Below are 24,253 nucleotides of genomic sequence, written 5' to 3' on the forward strand. Positions count from 1 at the left end.
AAAATTTTAAATGATAACTAGGGAGAATGATTCTTAATGGTTTATTTTTTATTTGTGATAATTAGGAAAAAGAAATTCAAGGGATGGGAACTGGTAATTTTAGTTTTTAGCTTTAGTGCTTAGTATGGTTCAGATACTGTGCACTAAGCTTGCTATATAAAAAGATCTCATTTAATTTCATCCTCACAAACTTGGGAGGCAGGTTCTACGATCCCCAAAGGTCTTCAAGGATTTTAAGTAATGTACCCAGATTCTCTTGGTGAACATGGGAGAGAGTCACGATTGGAACCTGGCACAACCTAAGCCGCAGGTTTTTATCCTTTAAAAGTGTGTATTTACCAGTGGGATGTATCTGAGGTGGTTCCCAAATTATCTACCCATTACCTTATTCTTAACTGGTTGGCCTAAACCTTCATCATTAGAATCACTCCTTTGGGTTGGAAAGGACATAGGTTCCAGTGGATCAGTTTTTAAGGGAACACAGATTGGTGTCCCATAATAACTTTTTCTGTCAAATATGTTCCCAGCACTTTTGCATTCCAAACCCTGAAGATTAACTCTTCTCTGTACAAGTTGTTAAAATAACTGTTAGATGAGAAATCCATTCATTATGACCTTGTGTTCTTCCATTCAACTGTGTCACAGTTGAGCTGTTTGGGACTTGCTGTCTGAACTGGACTTTGACCAGTGGCACTTTTGAAGAGCAATCAATGGATGATTTAATTCCCTCTTGCGATTTCTTTTCTGATAGGTATTTTAACAACTTTTGGGCTTATTAATAGTTAAGATTTTCAGAAGTTGCAATGGCCTGTTGTTTGCTCCTAGTCAAACAGTTTCTACATACAAAGTTATTCATTGCTTTTATTTCAGAAGGTACTGGTACTGGCTGTTTGGGAGCCCAGAGCTTAGTGCTGGCTCTGCCTGTAACAAATATTCTCTAAAATGAGTGGCTTGGTTTCTCTTGTTTCTCACAGCTTTAATACGCAATGATTTTGAAATAATATTCTTCCACAATCAACATATAAATAAACCTCATTCTACCTGAAATTTCCCAGCCCCTCTGATAAAAGTTTTGATAACACTGAGGTTTTTTTTTTTAACTTTATTCACAACCCAGTCATTGCAGGAGGTGCTAGATTTGTGATGTGCACAGTGACATGTTTAAATTGAAAGGTTTTCTATTTTCCCCTAATCAATACTTATGATTATAATTATATAACATTATTATTATTCAGTAGTGCCATTTATGGTCTAGAATAGTGGTTGACCACTATTTTATATATAGAGTTTATAAATAGAGTTTTATTGTTTACATATTGTTTATGGCAGCTTTCATACTATGTGGACAGAATTGAAATAGTTGCAACAGAGACTGTATAGCCTGCAAAGCCTAAAATATTTATTATCTGGACCTTCAGAAAGAATTTACTGACCCCTGGTCTAGAACATTTGGAATGGTATGGTAGAACTTTAGAGTCAGACCGACCCGGTTTCTAATCCAGTGCCATCCCTCACAACTCTGTTCCCTTGGACAAGTTACTTTAGTTCTCTCAAGCTCAGTTTACTTTTCTGTAAAATTGGAAGCTCAGTTTACTTTTCTGACAATCTGTCTTTTCTGTTAATGTGAATTCATTTATTCAGCAAAGATTGATGGAGTATCTTCTATATGTCAGGCACTGTCATAGGCTCTGGAGATATAGGAGTGACATTATAGATAAGGTACCTGCAATTGGGAAGCCTATATTCTGTTTGAGTCAGACAATAAGCAGTTAGGCAAATTACTAAGTAATGTAACATCATATAGGGATAAATTCTATGTAGAAAAATAAATTGGTGAAAAGAGACTGAGTCAGATCCTGCTACTTTAGATAGGGTGGTCAGAGAAGGTCTCTCTGAAGAGGGAATATTTGAGTAGAATCCTAAATAAACTGAGGAAGTACTCCTAGGTATAGGGCAAAGAACATTCCAGGCAGAGGAAACATCAAGGGCAAAGTCCTGAACTGGGAGCAGACTTGTCACATTCTAGGAGCAGCAAGAAGGTCAGTGTGGCTGTGTTAGAGGAGTGAGCTGAGAGGGGAGAGGTGTGAGATGAAGTCTGAGGTCATGGGACCCTGAGCTTGGAGGGCCTTCTTGGCCTTGGTAAGGGGTTTGAATTTTATTCTGAGCATGAGAAAACGTGAAGCAGGAAGGCCTGCTAAGAGGATATTTCAAAAGGCTGACTAGTCTGGGAATGTTAGCAATGTAGGTGGTAAAAATGGGTAGGTTTAATTAAGATATATTTTAAAGATAGACTTCATGGGACTTGCTGATAAAATATATGTGGAATATTTATTAACTCAGTAAATGTTAATTTCCATTCTTTAGATGATATGAATAACTGCATCTAGTAAATGTGAAATTGTATTTGTCGAGGTTTAGCTTTGTCCTCTTCTTCAAGTTAATAATCATGCAGAATCTTGGCTTTTTTGTATAGTGGCTGGTAAGAAACTTATTTTGTGAGAATATTGATTTACATTATTGGAGGAAATTCTCTAAGATGATTGTGTTATAAAAAATTTCTTTCATATCAGAGAAAAACCAAATTTAATAATTTCTCAACTAAAAATTATCTTGCAGCTTAAATATATTCCTGTTAGAGAGATTCAGTAAAATACAAAAATAATTCACATGTACTGTCTGTATTACATTGTTTTTTGAAAACCTTCTCTGAATCAGCTTGTCTTTCAAGTATTTCTTTATTGCCATGTACGTTTTGAAGTTTGCAGTATTGCTTCTATTTTATTATTTTAATTATTTTCCAAAGGTCTCCTAATTACTCAGCCTAATCATGAATATCTAATAATTTATAACTTTAATAAATTATTCATTTTACATGTATAATTTGTAATTGTTTTTTGTATTTTATAGAATGTTGTTCCAGCTGAAGTGTCCCTTGTTTGTGTAGTGAAGCCAGATGAATTCTGGGATAAGAAAGTAACACATTTTTGTTTTTGGAAAGAAAAGGATAGACTTGGCTTTGAGGTAAATATACTCTATAAAAAAATAGAAGTGTGTTATATCTTTAAAAACAGCACTTTGCTGGTATTATTTTGTTTGTTCAGCATTGGATACTAAGCAGTGCTTATGCCATGCTCAATCAGTACCTAAGTAATGATTAATATTTAGTCAGCATTCACATACTGGTTGAATGAATTATGATTCCTTGTCAAGGCCACAAATGCTTTCTTGTTTTCATTTTCATCACTCTTTGTGAATCTTTGGAATAAGTAGAAGGTTTTTATTAAAAACATTTATAGGGACTTCCCTAAAAATCCTACATGCTGCGCAGCACGACCAAAAATAAATAAATAAATGAAAATAAAAACATTTTTATTACATTACCAAGAAGACATTTAACTAATACTAGGAAATCCTAAACATTTAGAAATTGAAGTTAGAGCATATTTTGTATGATGTCATAATTATTTCTTAGTATCTGGTTTGGTTTTTTTTTTTTAATTAATTAATTAATTAATTTATTTCTGGCTGTGTTGGGTCTTCGTTTCTATGCGAGGGCTTTCTCTAGTCGCGGCAAGCAGGGGCCACTCTTCATCGCGGTGGGCGGGCCTCTCACTCTCGCGGCCTCTCTTGTTGCGGAGCACAGGCTCCAGACGCGCAGGCTCAGTAGTTGTGGCTCACGGGCCCAGTTGCTCCGCGGCATGTGGGATCTTCCCAGACCAGGGCTCGAACCCGTGTGCCCTGCATTGGCAGGCAGATTCTCAACCACTGCGCCACCAGGGAAACCCCTCTGGTTTGGTTTTGATACATGAACACAGTTATCCATCCTTTCCTATTGGCATTACTCTCTCCCTCTTACTTTTCTTGTGTGAAAGCTTGGTTGACCCTTGAACAACATGGGTTTGAACTGCACAGGTCCACTTACAAGTGGATTTTTACAGTCAGCCCTCCCTATTTCGGGTTTAACATCCACAGATACAGAGGGCCAACTGTATTCATTGTACTTTGCCATCTTATGTAAGGGAATTGAGCACCTGTGGGTTTTGGTATCCATGGGGTTTCCTAGAACCAATCCCTTGTGGATACTGAGGGAGGGCTGTACATATTACTGTAGATCAGAAAGAAGTCCTAAGATGGAATACAAATTTAAACAACTCAGTCATAATTTTCCTTCCACAGCCTATTAATCCCAGCTTCCTAGTAGGAGAGTTGATAGATACCAAACTTTACATTAGTTAAAGTGTGGAAGCACTGAAGGGTGCAAAACCTAACTCAACCCTGTAGAATCTAGCCTTGGAATGTTTACAGGAGTCAGACAGTAAAGACTCATTGTGGACTTTGCCAGACTACAATAGTCATTTTTATTTTCAGTGAAGTCAATATTTTTTGGTATGGAGGAAAAGTCTCCAAGGTGTCTTAGATAAAGATTTAAGAAAATCTAGTTAAAAGTTTTCAAATGAGGTAGCACAAAATGTCTTTAAAACGTGTGCACTTAAAAAAAAATTAACTGCAGTTAAAAAAAAGTTAACTGCACTTAAAAAAAAAAGTTAAGCGCAGTAAAATTCATCCATTTTAGTGTACAGTTCTGAGAGTTCTGACAAACACAAACCGGTCTGTAACCATCACCATAATCAAGAAACTAAAGAATATTTCATTACTCCAGAAATTCTCTCATGTTCTTCTGTAGTCAACTCCTTCCATCTTTAGTCCCTGACAACCACTGATCTGTTTTATGTCCCTGTGGTTTTTGCCTTTTCCAGAATGCCATGTAACTGGAATGATAAAGTACGTAGCATTTTTAATCTGCTTCTTTCACATATGCATTTGCATTTGGGATTCATCCATGTTGTTGGATGTACTGGTAGTTCCTTTCTTATTGCTGAGTAGTAATCCACTGTGTAGATGTACCACAGTCTGTTTATCCATTCCCCAGTTGAGGGACATTTGGGGTTGTTTTCATTTTTTGGTGATTATAGATAAAGTCACTGTAAACATCTGTGTATAGGCTTTTGTGTGAAGTTTTTATTTTAAGAGATAAAATACCTAGGAGTGGGATTCTTGGGTCATATGGTAAGTGTATGTTTAATTTTATAAGAAACTTCCAAATTGACAGTTTCAAGGTGGCTGTATCATTTTGCATTCCCACAGGCATAGTGTGAAAGTTCCAGCTGCATCTTTGTCAGCACTTAGTATTGTCAGGTTTTCTTTGTTTTTAAATTATAGTTACTCTAGTAGGTGTGTAGGGGTATCTCAGTGTGGTTTTAACTTGCATTTCTCTAATGATTAATGATGTGAGTATATTTTCAAGTACTTGTTTGCCATCCATGTACCTTCCTTGGTGGTGTCTGTTCAATTCTACCCAATTTTTAAAAAAGAATTAAGGCTTTTTGTTTTCTTATTATTGAATTTTGAGTTATTTATGTATTTTGGATAGAAATCCTTTATCAGATATGTCATTTTCAAAAATTGCATCTCCATCTGTTGTTCGCTTTTTCATTCTCTTAACAGCATTTTTAAAGAAGTTTTTAACTTTGATGAAGTCTGATTTTTAAATTTTTCTTTTATGAATCAGGCTTTTGGTATCATAGCTGAGAAATCTTTGCCTAATCCAAGGTCGCAAAGATTTTCTCTCATGTTTGTTTTAGATGTTGTATAATTTTAGGTTTTATATTTAGATCTATCCATTTTGAGTTAATATTTGTATAAATTATAGTCTGACAATATATATTTTATGACTTCGGTTATTTTAAGTTTGTTAAGGTTTGGTTTTTGACCCAGTATATGCTCTATCTTGGTGATTTCCTTATGCACACGTGTTCTCCATGTACTGTGCATGTGTATTCTGCTGTTATGGGTGGAGTGATCCATAACTGTCAAGATTGTTCATAGTATTGTTCAGGTCTTCTTTAGTCTTTGTAATATTCTGTCCACTTATTCTATCAATTACTGAAAGAGGAATATTGCATTCTTCAACTATAATTGTGGATTTATTTCTCATTTCTATCAGTTTCTTCTTCATGTATTTTTAAGTTCTTCTGTTGAGTTCATAGATTTAAACTCATTATGTCTTCTTACTGAGTTGACCAGTTTATCATTTCATTATTAAATGTCCCTTTTTTATCCATGATAATAATCAGGTTCTGAGGTGTACATTGTCTGATACTAATGTAGCTACTCCAGCTTCCTTTGACTAGTGTTTGCATATTGTATCTTTTTCCATATTACCTGTTTACATATCATCTATTTACCTATTTCTTTACATTTAAAGTGGATTTTTTATAAATATAGTATAGTTGGGTCTTGTTTTCACATCCAGTCTGACAATCTGTCTTTTCATCGGTTTATAATACCATTTATATTTAATGTAATTATTAATATGGTTGGATTAAAATCTTCCGTCTTGCTAGATTTTATGTATTTTTTTCTTTTTCTGCCTTCTTTTGGATTGAGTATTTTTATGATTACATTTTATCTCCATTATTGACTGGTAATTTATATCTTTTAAGTTATTTTTCCCGTGGTTGCCCTAAGTTTACAATATACATCTTTAATTAATGGAGTCTTATCTTCAAATAATATACCACTTAACACTGGTAGTTCCTTAATACAGTATATCTCTAATACTTTCCTTCCATTGTTTACATATTTTACTTTTACTATAGTGTAAGCACAAAATATATTGCTACTGTTTTTGCTATAGATAGTCTCTTGTCTTTTATAGCAATTAAAATAATAAAAAATGAATTTCATATTTACCTTCATTTATGACATTTCCAGTGTTCTTCTTTTTTTTTTTTAATTAAACATTTCTTTACTACAAACTTTTACTTTGCTAATATGTGTTGTGAATGATTATAAGATACATTTAACATATAGCATTTCCCATTCTTAGTTTTCCCCAGGGCTCTTCCTTTGGGAAGCATCTCCTGGAAGTATGGTTGCTCACAACACCCAGTGTTTTTCATTTCTTTTCAGCTTTTTGGTTGGTATATTCCTTCTGCCTAAAGAACTTCCTTTAAAAATATCTTACATTGCAGGTCTGTTTGCATTGAGTTTTCTCAGATTTTGTTTGCCTGAAAAAAGTCTTTATTTCGGTTTTGAAAGTTATTTTCTGTTGGTATAGAATTTTCTTTCATTGTTTGTTTGATTTTTTTTCTTTTAGCACATTAACTATATCACACCATTGCCTTCTCATTTCCTTGGTTTCTGAGGAGAACTCTACTATTATTTGTATCTTTGGTCCCCTATATGTTATATATCTTTTATCTTCCTTGGCCACCTTCAAGATTTTTGCTTTGTTTTTGGTTTTCAGCAAAAACTGAAATTTTTTTTTCAAATCTAGACATTTTGTAATGTCTAGACATGTTTTATTTGGTGTTAATTCTATTTGTTGTTTGCTGCACTTCTTGGATCACTGGTTTGACTTCTGCTATCACTTTTGGAAAATTCTTAGACATTTTCATTTCAAATATTTCCTCTGCCCCATTTTGTTTTTCTACTCCTTCTAACCTCCAATTGCATGTATGTTAGACCATTTGAAAATTTCTCACCATTCTAGGTTGGTGCTCTATTTTTTTTTTTTTTTTTTTCTTTTTGTGTTTCAGTTTGGGTATTTTCTCTTGATCCATTTTCAAGTTCACTGTTTGTTTCCTTGGCTGTGTTGAGTTTATTAATGAGCCAGTTGTAAATGCACTTTATCTCTTTTACCATGTTTTTGGTTTGTAGCATTTCTACTAGATTCTTTCTTATGGTTTCTGTCTCTTTGCTGTAATCCCCATCTGTTTTGCATGTTGTCTTGCAGTTCTTCCATGAGAACTGTTAGCATATATCATGGTTATCTTAAATTCCATACCTAATAGTTCCAATATCTGGGTCTGTCTTACTCTAGTTATGTTGTTTGGGTTTTTTTCCTGACAGTGGGTTGTTTTCTTTCTTGCTTTTTGTATGTTGGGTGTTGGACATCTTGTTTAGGACAGTAAAGACTGAGATAAATCGTATTTTTGCCTGCACATGGACCCATCTTGGTTTGTGCTAGGCTTTTAGTGGGGCAGGGGAGGGGTTGATTTAGTCTAGCCAGGAGTTGAATTGGCTTTGGCTTTTGTTGTTGCTCTTCTTTTCCTCAGTGTATCCCAGGCTTTAGATTCCTCTAGAGTTAGTGTTTGTCTCACCCTCAGCTGTAGGTCTTTCCTTTGCACCTGTGCCTCAGAAAAGGTCTCTTTGCACTGTTGACCCTCCTCAGGAATAGAGTGCTGTTACTTGTTACTCAGTGTTTGTTGGTAGGGCATTTTCTGTTGTTCTGATTCAGCCCCAGTCTTAGGCAGGCTCTGTGACCCAGGCTCTAGGGGGTAGGGACCTCTTCCCCAGCTTTAGGAGGCCCATGGTAGTCTGGGCTCATAATATATTCCTGCCTCCATTGGGATAGAGGGCCTGTCTTTCCCCTTCCTATATCAGCAGTGGGCTTTTATTTGTGCTCTAAGGTCATCCAGGCTTGCTGCCTTCCCTCGGGACCTGAAGGTTTTTGTTCTCTAGGGGAGAAAGAGTTGAAGAATCTGGGCTGTGCTTCAGCTTCATGCCTTTACAGTGGTGGTTGCTGTTCCCTTCCCCCAGACCTGTTTTGAAGTTTTTTATCCTCCCTACCCCCATCTTTCTTATGAGTCCCTGGGAGGTCTGTGGAGAAGAGTCTACAAGTGAGTTTGAATTCTTCTTGTATCTTTGCTTCCCACAGGTTCTATGCTTTCATACTAAACCACATGTGGCCTTAAACAATTCATTAAAAACTTTAGCTGAATTCTTACCTGGCTTGTATCATACCTTGTATTTTCCCCAGGTAAGCAAGTGCTCCAGCTCCATGTGTCCTTGGATTTCATCTTTCCTTAGATTTCAGGTTAATTGGTGTTCCTGTGGACTTACAACTCTCTGATGGGTTCAAGAAAAGTTGTCATTTTTCAGATTAATATGCATTATTTTGTTGTTTTTGTAAGGATTGGAACAATGCACTTTCCATCTTTCTACATATCCTAAGCAGAAGACAGTTGTTTTGTTGTTCAGTTTTATCTTGCAAACTTTTGTCATTGGTTGACTTGACTGTGATGTAGACTTATTAGAAGCTGTGTGCCAGCAGTGTAAGGGAAGGCAGCCCTGGCTGCTGGATTATGTTAGGAAAGGTGTTACCCTGATTGCTGGATAGGAAGCTGCATACCAAGGAGGAGAATCAAAAGTGTAGTGAGGGAAGAAAGTAAAAGCTGAATGTAGGAGGCCTGGATGTTGCCATGGTGAATGAGTATTTCATACAGGCAGGGAAGTCTACCTTTCATGCCAGGGGCATGCAGGAAATGTTGCTCTGAAAGAATGCAAAGTGGACGGAGGCCAGTGGTTCAGAAACTAACTCTGTGAACTCTTAAGTAGAAGCTAAGATCCTTTTTGTGAGGAACCTGTCATATCCTGCTTAGGTGTGCACATCTGATCGGAAATACTATGTATGCCTAGTTGGGTCTCATGCTATATGAATTTGTAGTGGCTAAATACCCTTGCATCTTAGAGGAAAAAATGGAAGACAGAGAATTCCTGTCTGCCTTGAACTGATATCATAGATTGATGTTTTAAGACTCAGGTATTAAAGCTTCTTCTGTCAATATATTTTCTTTTAGACACTAAAGAGATTCAGTTAGAATATTTTTCCCAAGTAAATAAGCACTAGACACTTATTTAAAAGCCTAATGTCCTAATGAGACAAGAGTAATTTCAAATGCTGGCTAATATACCGCCAAACATAATCAGCTTTAAGGGGCAATTCAACACCAGCCATTAAATGATACTTAGAGCTATATATAATTAAATTCAATATAGATGTTTGTTTGATTAATAATTATTTTCCGTGATGTTATTTTGGATCATTTGGGCTGTTGTAATTAAGCCTATGTTTTTGTATATATTCTAAATATTTTTAAAAGGATAACTTTGTTATGAGTACTGGAGTTCCTGTAAGCAAAAGTTTGTGTTTTACCTTATTGAATTATTCATAACAAAGACTTATTACTAGCTGTCCACAATATTCATCAAATAAACATCCAGTTGTCATTTTAATGACAACCTGTTCCCATGATTTCACATTTTCTTGCCTATCATCCTCTCTAAATTCTTTCTTCTAGATGGGCTTTCTCTTGTTCACTTCCCTAATGTTTTTCATCAGCAACTGAATATTCCTTACTCATTGGTCACCTAAATGTTTCTTTATATATCCTTCTTGTCTCTGAAATTGATACCTACCTGTTAATTTTCCTTTTTAGCAACTCAGATATTCCAATACTTTCTGACCTTCAGCAACATTATACCTGGTGGCTTTGATACCTTTTACTGGTTAGATAATAGTATCTATAATCTGTCTAATGACAAGGTAAAATTGAAGTAGTACTGGCGTTAATCTTGTCCTCAAATTGAGAAAGTAATAATCAAAATGATCTCACCTCCTCATTCTTTATTGTCATTCATGAGAGTCAAAGTGTTTTTTTTACTGGTAATGATAACCAGCCACAACTCTAAGTTGTTTTCTTCTCTTACCTCGTCTTATTACTACATCTGATCCTGTTCTCTTTTTGAGGCCATACTAATGTTAGGATCTAGGACCAAAGACTTCCTTCATGTTTCTCTGTCAAGAATACCTCTGGCTCCATCTCTTCTGACTTCTTTGTAGTTTTTGCAGAAAGTTATTTCCTGTAGTGAGAAAAATATCCTTCCACAAACAGATATAAGCAGACATACACTTTGAAATAGTATGTGTATAACACATACACATGAATCTGTATTAAGCACACAAAGATATATACAAAGACACATTTTCATTTTAGATCTTGCACACACATTGTTAGCATAAATAAAATTAAAAAATAAATAAAACATCTGAGTGCCTGCAGAGTGAAAGGTTCAGTGTTAGGTTCTTTGGGAATGTTTTATTAGGAGAGGATAAGTGTTTTAGTTACAGATGGAAGAGTGGGAGTAAAGGAGAAATAAGTTTTAAGTCTTTTTGTAAATTGAATTCCAGAAAACCTTCATAGATGTTTTGATTAAAGACCATATGGTAAATATCTTTCTCCTCAAACTTGCTGAACAACGCTGTGTGCTAGTTAATAAAATACTGTGGCTTAGTTCAATTTGTCTTGTCTTAACCTCTCTAACATATATAAAATAAAGGAAAAAATAATATTTATGTAGGACTTTACTATTTTAAAAATATTATGTTTTTTTATTTCCTTTGAAAGGACTTGGCAAAAACTCATGTAGGTAGTGGTCTTTTTCCCTCCTTTTTGTAGTTCCTCCATTTTACTCTGGTTCCGTTTGTGCTTGTTACTAGGTTTCAGATTTCCCTGGAAATAGCTCTGAAATTTAGATTTCTGTTTCTTAAAATGATAGCTGCTTTGAATATAACCAATAAACCTTTTCTTCAAGAATTTAATTGTATCCATACATATTAGGATATTCATGGAGGTGGATATTTGAAGATAATTAACAATTGCTTACTAGATAAAAATTAGAATATAATCCCCACCACATCCCTGAACAGATAAGATAAAGCATATGTTGAAGTGTGATTTTCATAAGGGTAAAATCATGACTCCCATGTAAATATACATTAAGTGTAAATTAAACGTATTATGCAACTCATTAACTAATGAAGTTATCAGTAATTTGTGAGGTGTGGTTCAAAGAGCATTTGAAGAATTTAGGATTTTTATAGGCAGATAAGCTTGCCAAATTAGATACAAAACTAGTTAATGTCCTGCAGATCCATAAATTCTAAACTTCGAGGTTCTCTGTTACCCTACTGGACAGAAATTTATCTACTGCACAGATCATAAATTATTTGCATTTCTTCTGGACAAAATCTGAAAGTTAACCCCTGTCCCTACAGATTAGTCTGTAGAAAGTCAGTCAAAGGCACGAGCTCAGCACTGCGTGAACGAACACCCAGTAATATCTTTTGACTATTCCCTAAGATTTAGATAGTTTTTCAGATATGTGAATTATATTTTTTATAGGATTATATTGTAAAATTTGAATTTGGACATTAGTGACATACTGAACATTCATATCACTGCAGAATAATAGAAACTACTTTCTGAAGTTTGATATTATGATTTTCATATCAGTCTCTCTTTGAGCTTTGTATTCCTAGCCAGGACTAGTGTTTTTTTAGTGTTTTCCCTTATTATTTTCCAAATTTTTAAATGCTTAAAGGAAGACTTCATTTTAAAATATTCCCCTTTTTAAAACTATAAGCAGTTTTTTTCATTTAAAATACATTATTTTTTTTTCTTTATACCCTTTGACCCCCTTCACCCATTTCTTCCAACCCCCACCCCACCTCTGGCAACCACCAAGCTGTTCTCTGTATTTATGAGCTTGTTTTTGTTTTTGTTTGCTAATTTTTAAGATCCCACATATAAGAGACACTATTTTTCTTTCTCCTTCTGACTTATCCAGAAGGTACAGAGGTTTTGGAGGAACCTCCGTGCTGTTTTCCGTAGTGGCTGCACCAGTTTACATTCCCACCAGCAGTGCACAAGGGTTCTGTTTTCTCCACATTCTTGCCAACACGTGTTATTTCTTGTCTATTTGATAATAGCCATTCTAGCAAGTGTGAGATTATATCTCATTGTAGTTTTGATTTGCATTTCCCTGATGATTAATGATGTTGAACCTGTTGGCCATCTTTATGTCTTCTTTGGAAAATATCTGTTCAGATTTTCTACCCATTTTTTAATCGGATGTTTGTTATTTTGCTATTAAGTTGTATGAGTTCTTTATACATTTTAGATATTAGTCCCTTATCAGATATATGATTTCTAAATACTGTCTCCCATTCAGTTGGTTGCCTTTTCATCTTGTTGATGGTTCCCTTTGCTGTGCAGAAGCTTTTTAGTATGATGTAGTCCCACTTACTTATTTTTGCTTTTGTTGCTTTTGCTTTCGGTGTCAGATTAAAAAAAATCAGTGCCAAGACCTCTGTCAAGGAACTTACAGCATATGTTTGCTTCCAGGAGTTTTAAGGTTTCAGGTCTTAACGTTGAAATCTTTAAACCATTTTGAGTTAATTTAATTGAGTTTAAAATCTTTCTAATATTATCAGTTGACTAGTTAGTTGTAGATCTGTCAGTCAGTCAAGATTTATCACTCAGCTAGAAATCGTAAATGATATGGTGTTTTTATTTTAAATGAAACACTCGTCAATAACAGAAACCATAAAATTCACTGATATTTGTTATATATAACAACTTAATAAGGAGCATAAGAATGGTAATCCTGAAAATTTGCCTCAAGACAATTATCCCCAGATGAATAAATTGTACTCATTTCATCAAAATTATTATTTCAATATCATAATGTCTTTAGTACTCTAAAAATTATGGTAAAAAATATAGTATATAATGTGATTAAATTGAATTTGAATCTTCATTTATGGGGAATGAAAGACTTTTTACACAGTCAGTGAGTTGTCTACCAGGCCAGCCTTGCAAATGTTTTCTCATATATAGTTGCTTAAAAAGAAACGTAAAAATCATAAAAATAAACCAGCTGGATATTTTTTTTAAGTGTAAAAGTTAAATTTCAAAGATCAGTTTATAAAAATAGTTTCCCCCTCTGTTTTTGATGGCATAATACCATTTTTCATCCTAATTTATATGTAGTCTTAAAATCCAACATGAAAGTAGTTTTAAAAATGACTTACAGTTCATTCTGTATCTTACATAACTATTTTAAAATTAAAGATTATGACTTCCATTTGTAGATGGGAAGAGCCAGAATTGGTCTTTTACTTTGGTATTTGTTAAGACGGTATTATGAAGTTCACTTTAATTCAGTACTTAATAATATTAATAATTTAGTGAATTCTTTTTTTAAACTTAAAACAAGCTAATTGTATATTACTTCTACGTTATGTTCTGGGAAAAAGTGATAAAATGCTGTAGAATGATATAAGGTTTTCATACCTGTTTGGGAAGTACTGCTTTAGAGTGATGCAGTGGACTGTTTTCTAAAATGTACAGTACCTTTGGAAAATATATTATTTTAAGTATTTTTTGAAAAAAATGAAATGTTGAGTTCGTGGTTCCATCTTCTCCACAAGCAAGGCATTGTTTGATTTTTAAGGAGATTTGCTTTTGAGCTAGAAAAATGGTCTTCCTATCAATTAACCACTTAATTAGAGTAGATGACAATGTCAATAGATATTTGGAAGTTTTATAGTAGATAATAAAGAACTGACTATATTATGTTTAAGTGAATATTCTAATGCCTAGAGTCTTTTTGTACTTTTTAATATTTTTGCTCTAATTCATAGTGTTATTTCTTATTCGTTAAGTAGTCACTTAACTAACGATTATAGCTTTTTCTATAGCTTTGGAAAATATTTCTTTAGAATTTTCAGCAGTTATGTCATTATTTCTGTGTTTTCATGTTTAGAATCATAGGTGAAAAGGGGTCAGACATAATACATGTGGCCTCAATATTATGTTTTGGACTCTTATTTTCTAGTTTGTTTTTAATTTTGGTGATCATTGCTTTGGGGGACTGGATTTTTTATTTATCATTTTCTTCCTCTTTGCCGGTAATAAAACATCTCCTATAAGATAAAGTGACTCCCTGATTTGCATTGCTTTATGTTTAAACTTTTGTACAGGTTTGCTGTATTAGTGGCTTCTTTAAGAACTGTAACAAAAAAAAAAAAAAAAAGAACTGTAACAGAAGGGAATATAGGAAATTTTACTAGTATTTTGTAATTTAAGAAGCTGCAATGAATGATTTTAGAGACGATAACCTAGTGTGGGATTCCAAATCTGTTTTGCCACATTGGCTCTGAAATGTGTCAGTTTTCTCTTTTTTTTTTTCATGTAGATTATCTATTTTCTAATGTTTCTCTGCCTTCCTAACATCCAGAAATCTTTCTCTACACAACTTCTTTTTTTAGCATTTCTTTTTTAACATTTTACTTCAGGCCGGCAACTCCCACTCTCCCCCACCCCACCCCCAAAAAACGCAGTGTCTTATTTTTGCTCGTGCCTTTGAATTTATTCTTTCTGTGAAATCACATCCCTCTGTGACATTTGCTATCACTTAGAATAGAGTTAAATTATCTGTCCAAACTTGATTTATCCTCTTGGAAGCAGTTGTCTGTAGTTTATACATTGCATTCTGGCAAGTGGTGTCATTTTCCAAAGGCAGGTGAACAGTTCTTTACCTTTGTAAACAGAGTGTACTTTTGCTGTGTGCTGGGAGTAGGGCTTCTCCTTCCTCTTTAGGATGCCACTCCTGACTCCCTTCAAAAAAGGTGATTCTTAGATATACAGCATTTTCATACAGTAAGATTCTTTCCTACTACTGCAAACTCCTCCTAAAATGTTGTTTCCCTCATTCTTTTTGAAACATGTATTATACAATAAAATAGAAGCAGTTAAAGCTGTTTTGCCAGCCTCCTCTACACTTTCTCCTCTCAAGTAAAGATGAGATCACTGCATTGGAAACTGAGATATTTCATCACGGTAGATAGTTCTCTAAATTGTTAATTTGAAGTGATGGTGGTTTTCAGTCAGCTGACTGTTTAAACTATTGTGCTTTTTTTTCACATTATTTAGCTTTGAGATACCTTTGCTGTTGATATAATTCTGTATATCTACATGGCAGATCTACTGTTTTCACTTTGAACAGCCACCAGTGAATTTTATAAGAATATGGATTCTATAAAATTTTTGTGATGATGGAGAACATTTGTTCTATGCAGGTCTCTATAATTATGATGTTCCCTTGTTTACATTTGTTTTGCATAAGTAAAAATATCATAATAGTAATCTTAGCCAACTATTTAAAAAATTATATTTAGTAAGGGATAGTATACTCTCAAATATATTTTACATCATGAAAGAATCTGTACTATTTACATTTAAGTTGATTTTTTAGGAAAAAGCTTTCAAGAGGAATATTCAGATGTAAATAAACTTTTGCCATCTATAACAATAACTGCGAATTTTCCCTTTGGCTTATTAAACTTGAAATCTGTTGCTAATGATTTTAATGTATTTAGGAACTACAACTGCAAAATGATTTTAATATATTTAGGTATAATAGTGAGATTAACCAGAGTGGGTAGAAAGTGACAAGTGCTCTTTTCATTGGGCAAGACAGGTCATATATTAGAGCAAATGGCCCAAATTAAATGTATAGGATGACAACTTATTAGAATTATGACCTCTTAGGGCTTAAAGAGACATCACAGATAATTTAATGCAGCTGCCTTCTTTGGCACATGGGGAGATAAGCCTGGAGTGAATTCCTTTAGGTTGACTTCTACAAGTCAGTGAATTTGTGGCAGAGCTAGGGCACAAACGTGGAATGATTGGCTCCTGGCTCAGTATCCTTCCAATTATCATATATTGGTGTTTGACCTCGGAAAGGGATTTGGAAATCATTTGGGGTATTCTAGTAAAGCCTTTGGCCCTCTGTGCTACTACGACCAAAGGGACAACATTTAGATTTAGTTAGAGTATTTTCAGTAAAGGCTTTAGAAGCAAACCAGAAAACTTTAATCTATTTCTTTTTTACAAAAGCGTGCACAACTCTCTCTGGAATATTGCAGAAACGAAAAGCTCATTTACTTTGTAGAAGCATGACTTATTTATCCTTATATTCCCAGCACTATAACACATAACTTCTAATAAATAATACTTCTAATAAATCAGTTTATTGTCCAGTAAATAAAGAATGTTGAACAAATGAATAACATATTAAAATGTCAAATTATAAGGGACATAATAGCAATTTCTCAAGAGATATGTTTTCACTGTTTAAATTGAATATTGTGCCAAATAAGGAGAGCAGAAATAGAAGAGCAGAAGAGCAAAAAGACCATTCATTATGTTATTTAAGTTTTCTATTCAGTCCTCTTTTCAGGAGAGAGTGCTCTGGAAATGTTATCTTTTCAGATGTGAATTGATGCTCAATTTAGCAAGTAGTTTATTTCCTCATGGAATAAATACGTATTTCGTTGTTTCATTATTAGTATATTTCTGTTTAATAGATTGACAATTTTGAAGAAAGGAAAAGCCCCTCCCTGGGATCTGATTGTGTTTAATTTTCTTAGTGTGGAAGTTTCTGTCTTGATCCGAAAAGGAGTTGGTGGCAGATTAAATGGTTTCCGTGGCCTAACTCCACTTATTATTTCATGTTTAACATCATACCTGTCTCTGAGAACTAGTCTAAGGAAGTTGCATTAGAACAAGCGGATGAAATAGAGGCCCTCTTTAACAAGTTTTTCACTAAGAGAAAACCATTTTCCGTGTTCTTTTTATTGTTTATCTTAAATTAACTCCCATTAGTACCAAAACAGGAGAACAGTGAAATTGATATGCTAAACTCTTCATAGTAGAGATAACATTAAATTGCCTTTTAAAATAGATGGGCATAATATAGTTTGTTGTTATTAAACTAACCAAAATGTAATTTGATGTTCAATATCTTTTTTATTTTTTTAATGGAAAAAAAGAGGCACATAAACTCCCTCTGCTTTCTGTCATCACCACCACAAGATTGTCCGTTTTTTCTCTAACCTCCTTATTTGTTGCCTCAGAAGAGTTACCCTTTCTTCAGTCTGAGTTGAGATCTCGTGGTGCCCCTTCTGTCAGTGATTCCCTACTTCTGTTCATTCTTTCTGTTTTTAGTATTTTAATATAGTATTTAGTACATATTCTTAAAAAATACGTATAACATAAAGCTTAATAATAAAACACTTGGGTACCCACAGCCCAACCTAAGAATCTAAATATCAACAGCTTGAAATAAATTTGAGTGCCCCTCCCTGGTCTCATTCACGTACCCCCCATCCCTTAACACCTAACTTATTTGTGTCTACCCATCCTTTGTTCATGTTCTCGTGCGTGCGTGTGTGTTTGTGTGTGTTTATGTGTATTAAAAACATAAATGGGAAAGACAAAATCTTTAGAAGAAAATAGGGAGTGTTTATCTTTTATTATTCTTTTATATCTATTTCTATAGAGTTCCCATTTAAAGATATTATTTATTCTTAAATAATATAGTTTCACCTATTTTTGAACGTTATAAATAATATCATGATTTTAGTCTTCAGTACCTTGCTTTTTCTCACTCATCATTATATGTTTAAGATTTATGCATATTCTTACAGTAGATGTAGTCGATTCATTTTCACTGCTGAATGTTATTCCATTCTGTGAATAAAAACAATTTACTTATTCTCCTATTGATGGACATTTGTGTTGTTTCCATTCTTTTGACATTATGAATGATGTTTATAAATATTCTTACATATGTCTCCTGATAAATATGTATAAGATTTTTCTGCTTGCAGAATATCCAGGCATAGGTTTTAGAAATGTTCAAATTTTCAAGATAATGCCAAATTGTTTTCCAAAGGTGTTTTAATTTATTTATCCACTTCTGCTGTGTAAGAATTCATGCTGCCCAACAGCTTTGCTGACACTTGATACTGGCTAAACCTGGATATTTGCCATTCATTATGGTTTTTTCTTTTCTCAAATTGTTGTTGGGTTTCAATGTTATTCTAGTCTCATAATATGAGTTGGAGTATTCGCTGCATTTCTATTCTTTGGAAGCATTTGTTTAAGATAGAAATGATCTGGGAGACTTCCCTGGTGGTCCAGTGGCTAAGAATCCGCCTTCCAATGCAGGAGACGTGGGTTCGATCCCTGGTCGGGGAACTAAGATCCCACATGCTGTGGGGCAGCTAAGCCCATGCGCCACAACTAGAGAGCCTGTGTGCTGCAATGAAAGATCCTGCATGCCGCAGCTAAGACCTGATGCAGCCATAAATAAATAAATGAATAAATAAATACTTTAAAAAATTTTTTTTAAAAAGATTGAAATGATCTGTTCTTTGATATCAATTGGTTGAAGTATAGTTAATTTACACTATTACATTAGTTTTGGGTGTACAGCATAATGATTTAGTATTTTTAGAGATTATACACCATTAAAAGTTATTACAAAACAATGGCTATAATTCCCTGGGCAGTATAATATATTCTTGTTGCTTATCTATTTTATACATAGTAATTTGTATCTCTTAATTCCATACCCCCATCTTGCCCCTCCCCCCTCCCCTCTCCCCACTGGTAACCACTAGTTTGTTCTCTGTATCTATGAGTTTGTTTCTGTTTTGCTACATATAATCGTTCGTTTTATATTTTAACTTCCACAAATAATTGATAACATATAGTATTTGTCTTTTTTTGTCTGACTTATTTCACTAAGCATAATAATCTCTAGGTCCATCCATGTTGCTGCAAATGGCTGAATTTGTTTTTTTTATGGCTGAGTAATATGCCATTTTATATATATATGTGTGTGTGTGTGTGTGTGTGTGTGTGCCTGTGTGTATTTACACACAGGCACACACATATGTATATACACATATACCCACACACACACACACACACACCCCACATCTTTATCCATTCATCTGTTAATGGACACTTGGGTTGCTTCTGTATCTTGGCTATTGTAAATAGTGCTACTATGAACATTGGGGTGCATGTATCTTTGAATTAGTGTTTTTGTTTTTTCTGGATATATACGCAGGAGTGGAATTTCTAGATCATATGGTAGTTCTATTTTTAGTTTTTTTGAGGAAACTCCATACTGTTTTCCACAGTGGCTGCACCAATTTACATTCTCACCAACAATGTAGTGTGGTCCCTTTTCTCCACATTCTCGCCAACATTTGTTATTTGTGGTCTTTTTGGTGATAGCCATTCTGACAGATATGAGGTGATATCTCATTGTAGTTTTGATTTGCATTTCTCTGACGATTAGCAAGATTGAGCATCTTTTCATGGGCCTGTTGGCCGTCTGTATGACTTCTTTGGAAAAATGTCTATTCAAGTCTTCTGCCCACTTCTTTATCAGGTTGTTTGGGTTTTTTGATATTGAGTTGTATCAGCTGTTTATTAACCCTTATTGGTCATATTATTTGGATATTAACTCCTTATTGGTCATATCATTTCCAAATACTTTCTACCATTCAGTAGGTTGTCTTTTTGTTTTGTTGATGGTTTCCTTTTCTGTGAAAAAGCTTTTAAGTTTGATTAGGTCCCATCTGTTTATTTTTGCTTTTATTTACTAATTCTTTTTTTTCCCTTAGGAGACAGATCAAAAAAAATATTGCTACAATCTGTGTCAAAGAATGTTCTATGTTCATCTCTAAGGATTTTATGATTTCAGGTTTTACATTCAGGTCTTTAATCCATTTTGAGTTCATTTTTGTATATGGTGTGAGGAAGTGATCTAATCTCATTCTTTTAGATGTAGCTGTTTAGTGTTCCCAGCACCACTTATTGCTAGGACTTCCAAAATTGTGTTGAATAAAAGTGGTGAGAGTGGGCATCTTTGTCTTGTTCCTGAATTTAGAGGAAAGGCTTTCAGCTTTTTACCGTTGTGTATGATGTTAGCTGTGGGTTTGTCATAACTGACTTTTATTATGTTGAGATATGTTCCTTCTATACCCACTTTGATGAGAGTTTTAATCATGAATGCATGTTGAATTTTGTCAAATGCTTCTTCTGTGTCTATTGAGATGATCATGTGATTTTTATCCTTTTGTTAATGAGGTGTATGACATTGATTTCTGAATATTGAACCATTCCTGCATCCCTGGAATAAATCCCTCTTGATCATGGTATATGACCCTTTTTATATATTTTTGGGTTCAGTTAGCTAATATTTTGTTGAGGATTTTTGCATCTATATTTATCAAAGATATTGGCCTGTAATTTTCTTTTTTTTTTGTAGTGTCTTTGTCTGGTTTTGGTATCAGGGTAATGCTGGCCTTGTAGAATCCATTTAGGATTGTTCCTTCATCTTCAGTTTTTTGGAATAGTTTGTGAAGAATTGGTATTAGTTCTTCTTTATATGTTTTGTAGAATTTCCCTGTGAAGCCATCCAGTCAGTCTGGGGCTTTTGTTTGCTAGGAGTTTTTTTTTTTTTTTTTTTTTTTTTTATTTATTTATGGCTGTGTTGGATCTTCGTTTCTGTGCAAGGGCTTTCTCTAGTTGCTGCAAGCGGGGGCCACTCTTCATCGCCATGTGTGGGCCTCTTACTATTGCGGCCTCTCTTGTTGTGGGGCACAGGCTCCAGACACGCAGGCTCAGCAGTTGTGGCTCACGGGCCTAGTTGCTCCGCGGCATGTGGGATCTTCCCAGACCAGGGCTCGAACCCGTGTCTCCCGCATTGGCAGGCAGATTCTCAACCACTGCGCCACCAGGGAAGCCCGCTAGGAGTTTTTTAAATTACAAATTCTGTTTTGCTACTAGTGATCAGTCTGTTCAGATTGTCTGTTTCTTCTTGATTCAGTCTTGGCAGGTTGTACATATCTAGAAATTTGTCTCTTTCTTCTAGGTTGTCCAGTTGGTTGGCATATAACTGTTGGTAGTATTCTCTTGCAATTTTTTTTTATATCTCTGGTATCAGTTGTTATTCCTCCTTTTTTTCTTTTTTCTTTTGTTTATTTGGTTTCTCTCTTTTCTTCTTGGTGAGCCTGTCTAAAGGTTGATCAGTTTTGTTTATTTTTTTTAGAGAACCAGCTCTTGGTTTCATTGATCTCTTCTCTCTTTTGGTATCTATTTCATTTATTTCTTCTCTGATCTTTATTATTTCCTTTCTTTTGCTGACTTCAGGCTTTGTTTGTATTTCTTTTTCTAATTCCTTCAGATGGTAGGTTAGGTTGTTTATTTGAAATTTTTCCTGTTTCTTGAGGAAGGCCTGTATCGCTGCAAACTTCCCACTTAGAACTGCTTTTGGTGTACCCCATAGATTTTGGAAAGTTGTATTTCCATTTTCATTTGTCTTCAGGTATTTTCTGATTTCCTCTCTGATTTCTTCATTGATCCGTTGGTGTTTTTTGTAGCATGTTGTTTAGTCTCCACGTATTTGTGGTTTTCCCATTTTTCTTTCTGTAATTGATGTCTAGTTTCATTCTGTGGTGGTTGGAAAAAATACTTGATATAATTTCTGTTCTCTTAAATTTGTTGAGACTTGTTTTGTGGACTAGCTTGTGATCATTCCTGGAGAACATTCCATGTGCACTTGAAAAGAATGTGTATTCTATTTTTGGATGAAATGTTTTGTAGACATCTGTTAAGTTCAGCTGGTATATTGTTTCATTTAAGACCACTGTTGCCTTACTGACTTTCTGTCTGGAAGGTGTCTATTGATGTAAGTGGGATGCTCAAGTCCCCTAATACTGTTTTATTGGGTTGGCCAAAAAGTTCATTTGGGTTTTTCCGTAACATCTTATGGAAAAACCCAAATGAACTTTTTGGCCAACACAATATTATTGTCAGTTTCTTCCTTTATATCTGTACTATTTGCTTTATGTATTTAAGTGCTCCTGTTTTGGGTTTATATATGTTAACCAGTATAAAATCCTCTTCTTGTATTGATACCTTTATCATTATATAATGTCCTTCTTTGTCTTCTGTTATAGCCTTTTTTAAAAAAAGTCTGTTTTGTCCCTGCTCTCTCATCATTTCCATTTGCATGAAATATCTTTTTCCATCTCTCACTTTCAGTCTATGTATGCCTTTAGCACTAAAGTGAGTCTCTTATGGGCAGAATGTAGATGACTCTTGTTTTTTATCCAGTCAGCCACAGTGTCTTTTGATTGGAGCATTTAGTCCATTGACATTTAAAGTAATTATTGATAGGTATGTACTTATTGCCATTTTATTACTTGTTTTCTGGTTGTTTTTGTAGTTCCTTCTCTGTTGATTTCTTCTTTTTGTTTCTTCCTTGTGGTTTGATGATTTTATTTAGTATTATGCTTGTGTTTCTTTCTTCTCAGTTTTTGTGTACTTATTGAAGGTTTTTGATTTGTGGTTACCATGGGCTTCATATATGTTGACTTATAACTATACCTACTTGTTTTAAACTGGTAGTCGTTTAAATTCAAACACATTCTAAAATATCTACATATTTTACTCCTTCCACTTTGTGTTTTTTTTTTTTTTAAACAAATTTTTTTTTAATTTATTTACGGCTTGTGTTGGGTCTTCATTTCTGTGCAAGGGCTTTCTCTAGTTGTGGCAAGTGGGGGCCACTCTTCATTGCGGTGTGCGGGCCTCTCACTATCGTGACCTCTCTTGTTGCGGAGCACAGGCTCCAGACGCGCAGGCTCAGTAATTGTGGCTCACGGGCCTAGCTGCTCCGCGGCATGTGGGATCTTCCCAGACCAGGTGTCGAACCCGTGTCCCCTGCATTGGCAGGCAGATTCTCAACCACTGCGCCACCAGGGAAGCCCCACTTTGTGTTTTTGATGTCACATTTTATATCTTCATTTTATGCCTTCACTGTTTATATAAAGTTATAGTTGCTTTTATAATTTTTTGTGTTTTAATTTTTGTACTAGCTTATTTAAGTGGTTGTTACTCAGCCCTTACTGTATATTTGCTTGTCCTAGTGAGATTTTCCCTTTTCCATGGATTCTTAACTTCCTTTCCACTTGGAGAAGACCCTTTAACACTTCTTTTAGAGTTGATTTAGTACTGATGAACCCTTCTAGTTTTTGCTTGTCTGAGAAGTTTTTTTTTTTTTTTTTTTTTTATCTCTTCTTCATTCCTAAATGATAATCTTGCTGGGTAGAGTATCCTAGGTTGCAGTTTTTTCCCTTTTAGCACTTTAGGTATATCATGCCACTGTCCTCTGACCTGCAAAGTTTCTGCAGAAAAATCAGCTGATAGCCTTATGGGGATTCCCTTGTATATGAATCTTTGTTTTTCTCTTGCTGCCTTTAGAATTCTCTCTTTAACTTTTGCCATTTTAATTATGGTATGTTTTAGTATGGATCTGTTTGGTTTCATCTTATTTGGGACCCTCTGTGCCTCTTGTACATAGGTATCTGCTTCTTTCTTCAGGATTGGGAAGTTTTCAGCCATAATCTCATCAAATACATTTTTGATCTTCTTCTTTCTCTTTTCTCCTTCTGGGACCCCTATAATGCGAAAGCTGGTATGTTTAATGTTATCCCAGAGATCTCTTAAATTGCTCTCATTTTAAAAAATTTGTTTTTCTTTTTGCTGTTCTGACTGGATGATTGCCATTATTCTGTGCAGAAGACTGCACCACTTAGTCTGCTATTCATTCCTTCTAGTGTGTTTTTTATTTCAGTTACTGAATCCTTCATTTCTGATTGGGTTTTTCTTGCTTTTTTCTAGTTCCTTGT

The 24,253-nt window shown here is 34.5% G+C and overlaps 1 protein-coding gene and 1 long non-coding RNA gene across 7 annotated transcripts in view; one reads left to right on the top strand and one right to left on the bottom strand.

The window, feature by feature from the left end:
• Positions 1 to 24,253, bottom strand: part of LOC309631341 — a 780,796-nt gene that overhangs the window by 620,750 nt on the left and 135,793 nt on the right. The window lies entirely within an intron of this gene.
• SESTD1 (SEC14 and spectrin domain containing 1) overlaps positions 1 to 24,253 on the top strand; it is a 210,043-nt gene that overhangs the window by 136,204 nt on the left and 49,586 nt on the right. For all 6 annotated transcript variants that reach the window (XM_082397524.1, XM_082397528.1, XM_082397525.1 and 3 more), the window contains one exon: positions 2,908 to 3,021. In XM_082397524.1, the coding sequence (XP_082253650.1) occupies positions 2,908 to 3,021 (114 nt within the window). The remainder of the gene's footprint in view (positions 1 to 2,907; positions 3,022 to 24,253) is intronic.

This window comes from Balaenoptera borealis (genome assembly GCF_965194805.1).
Source record: "Balaenoptera borealis genome assembly, chromosome: 6".
NCBI lineage: Eukaryota > Metazoa > Chordata > Mammalia > Artiodactyla > Balaenopteridae > Balaenoptera > Balaenoptera borealis.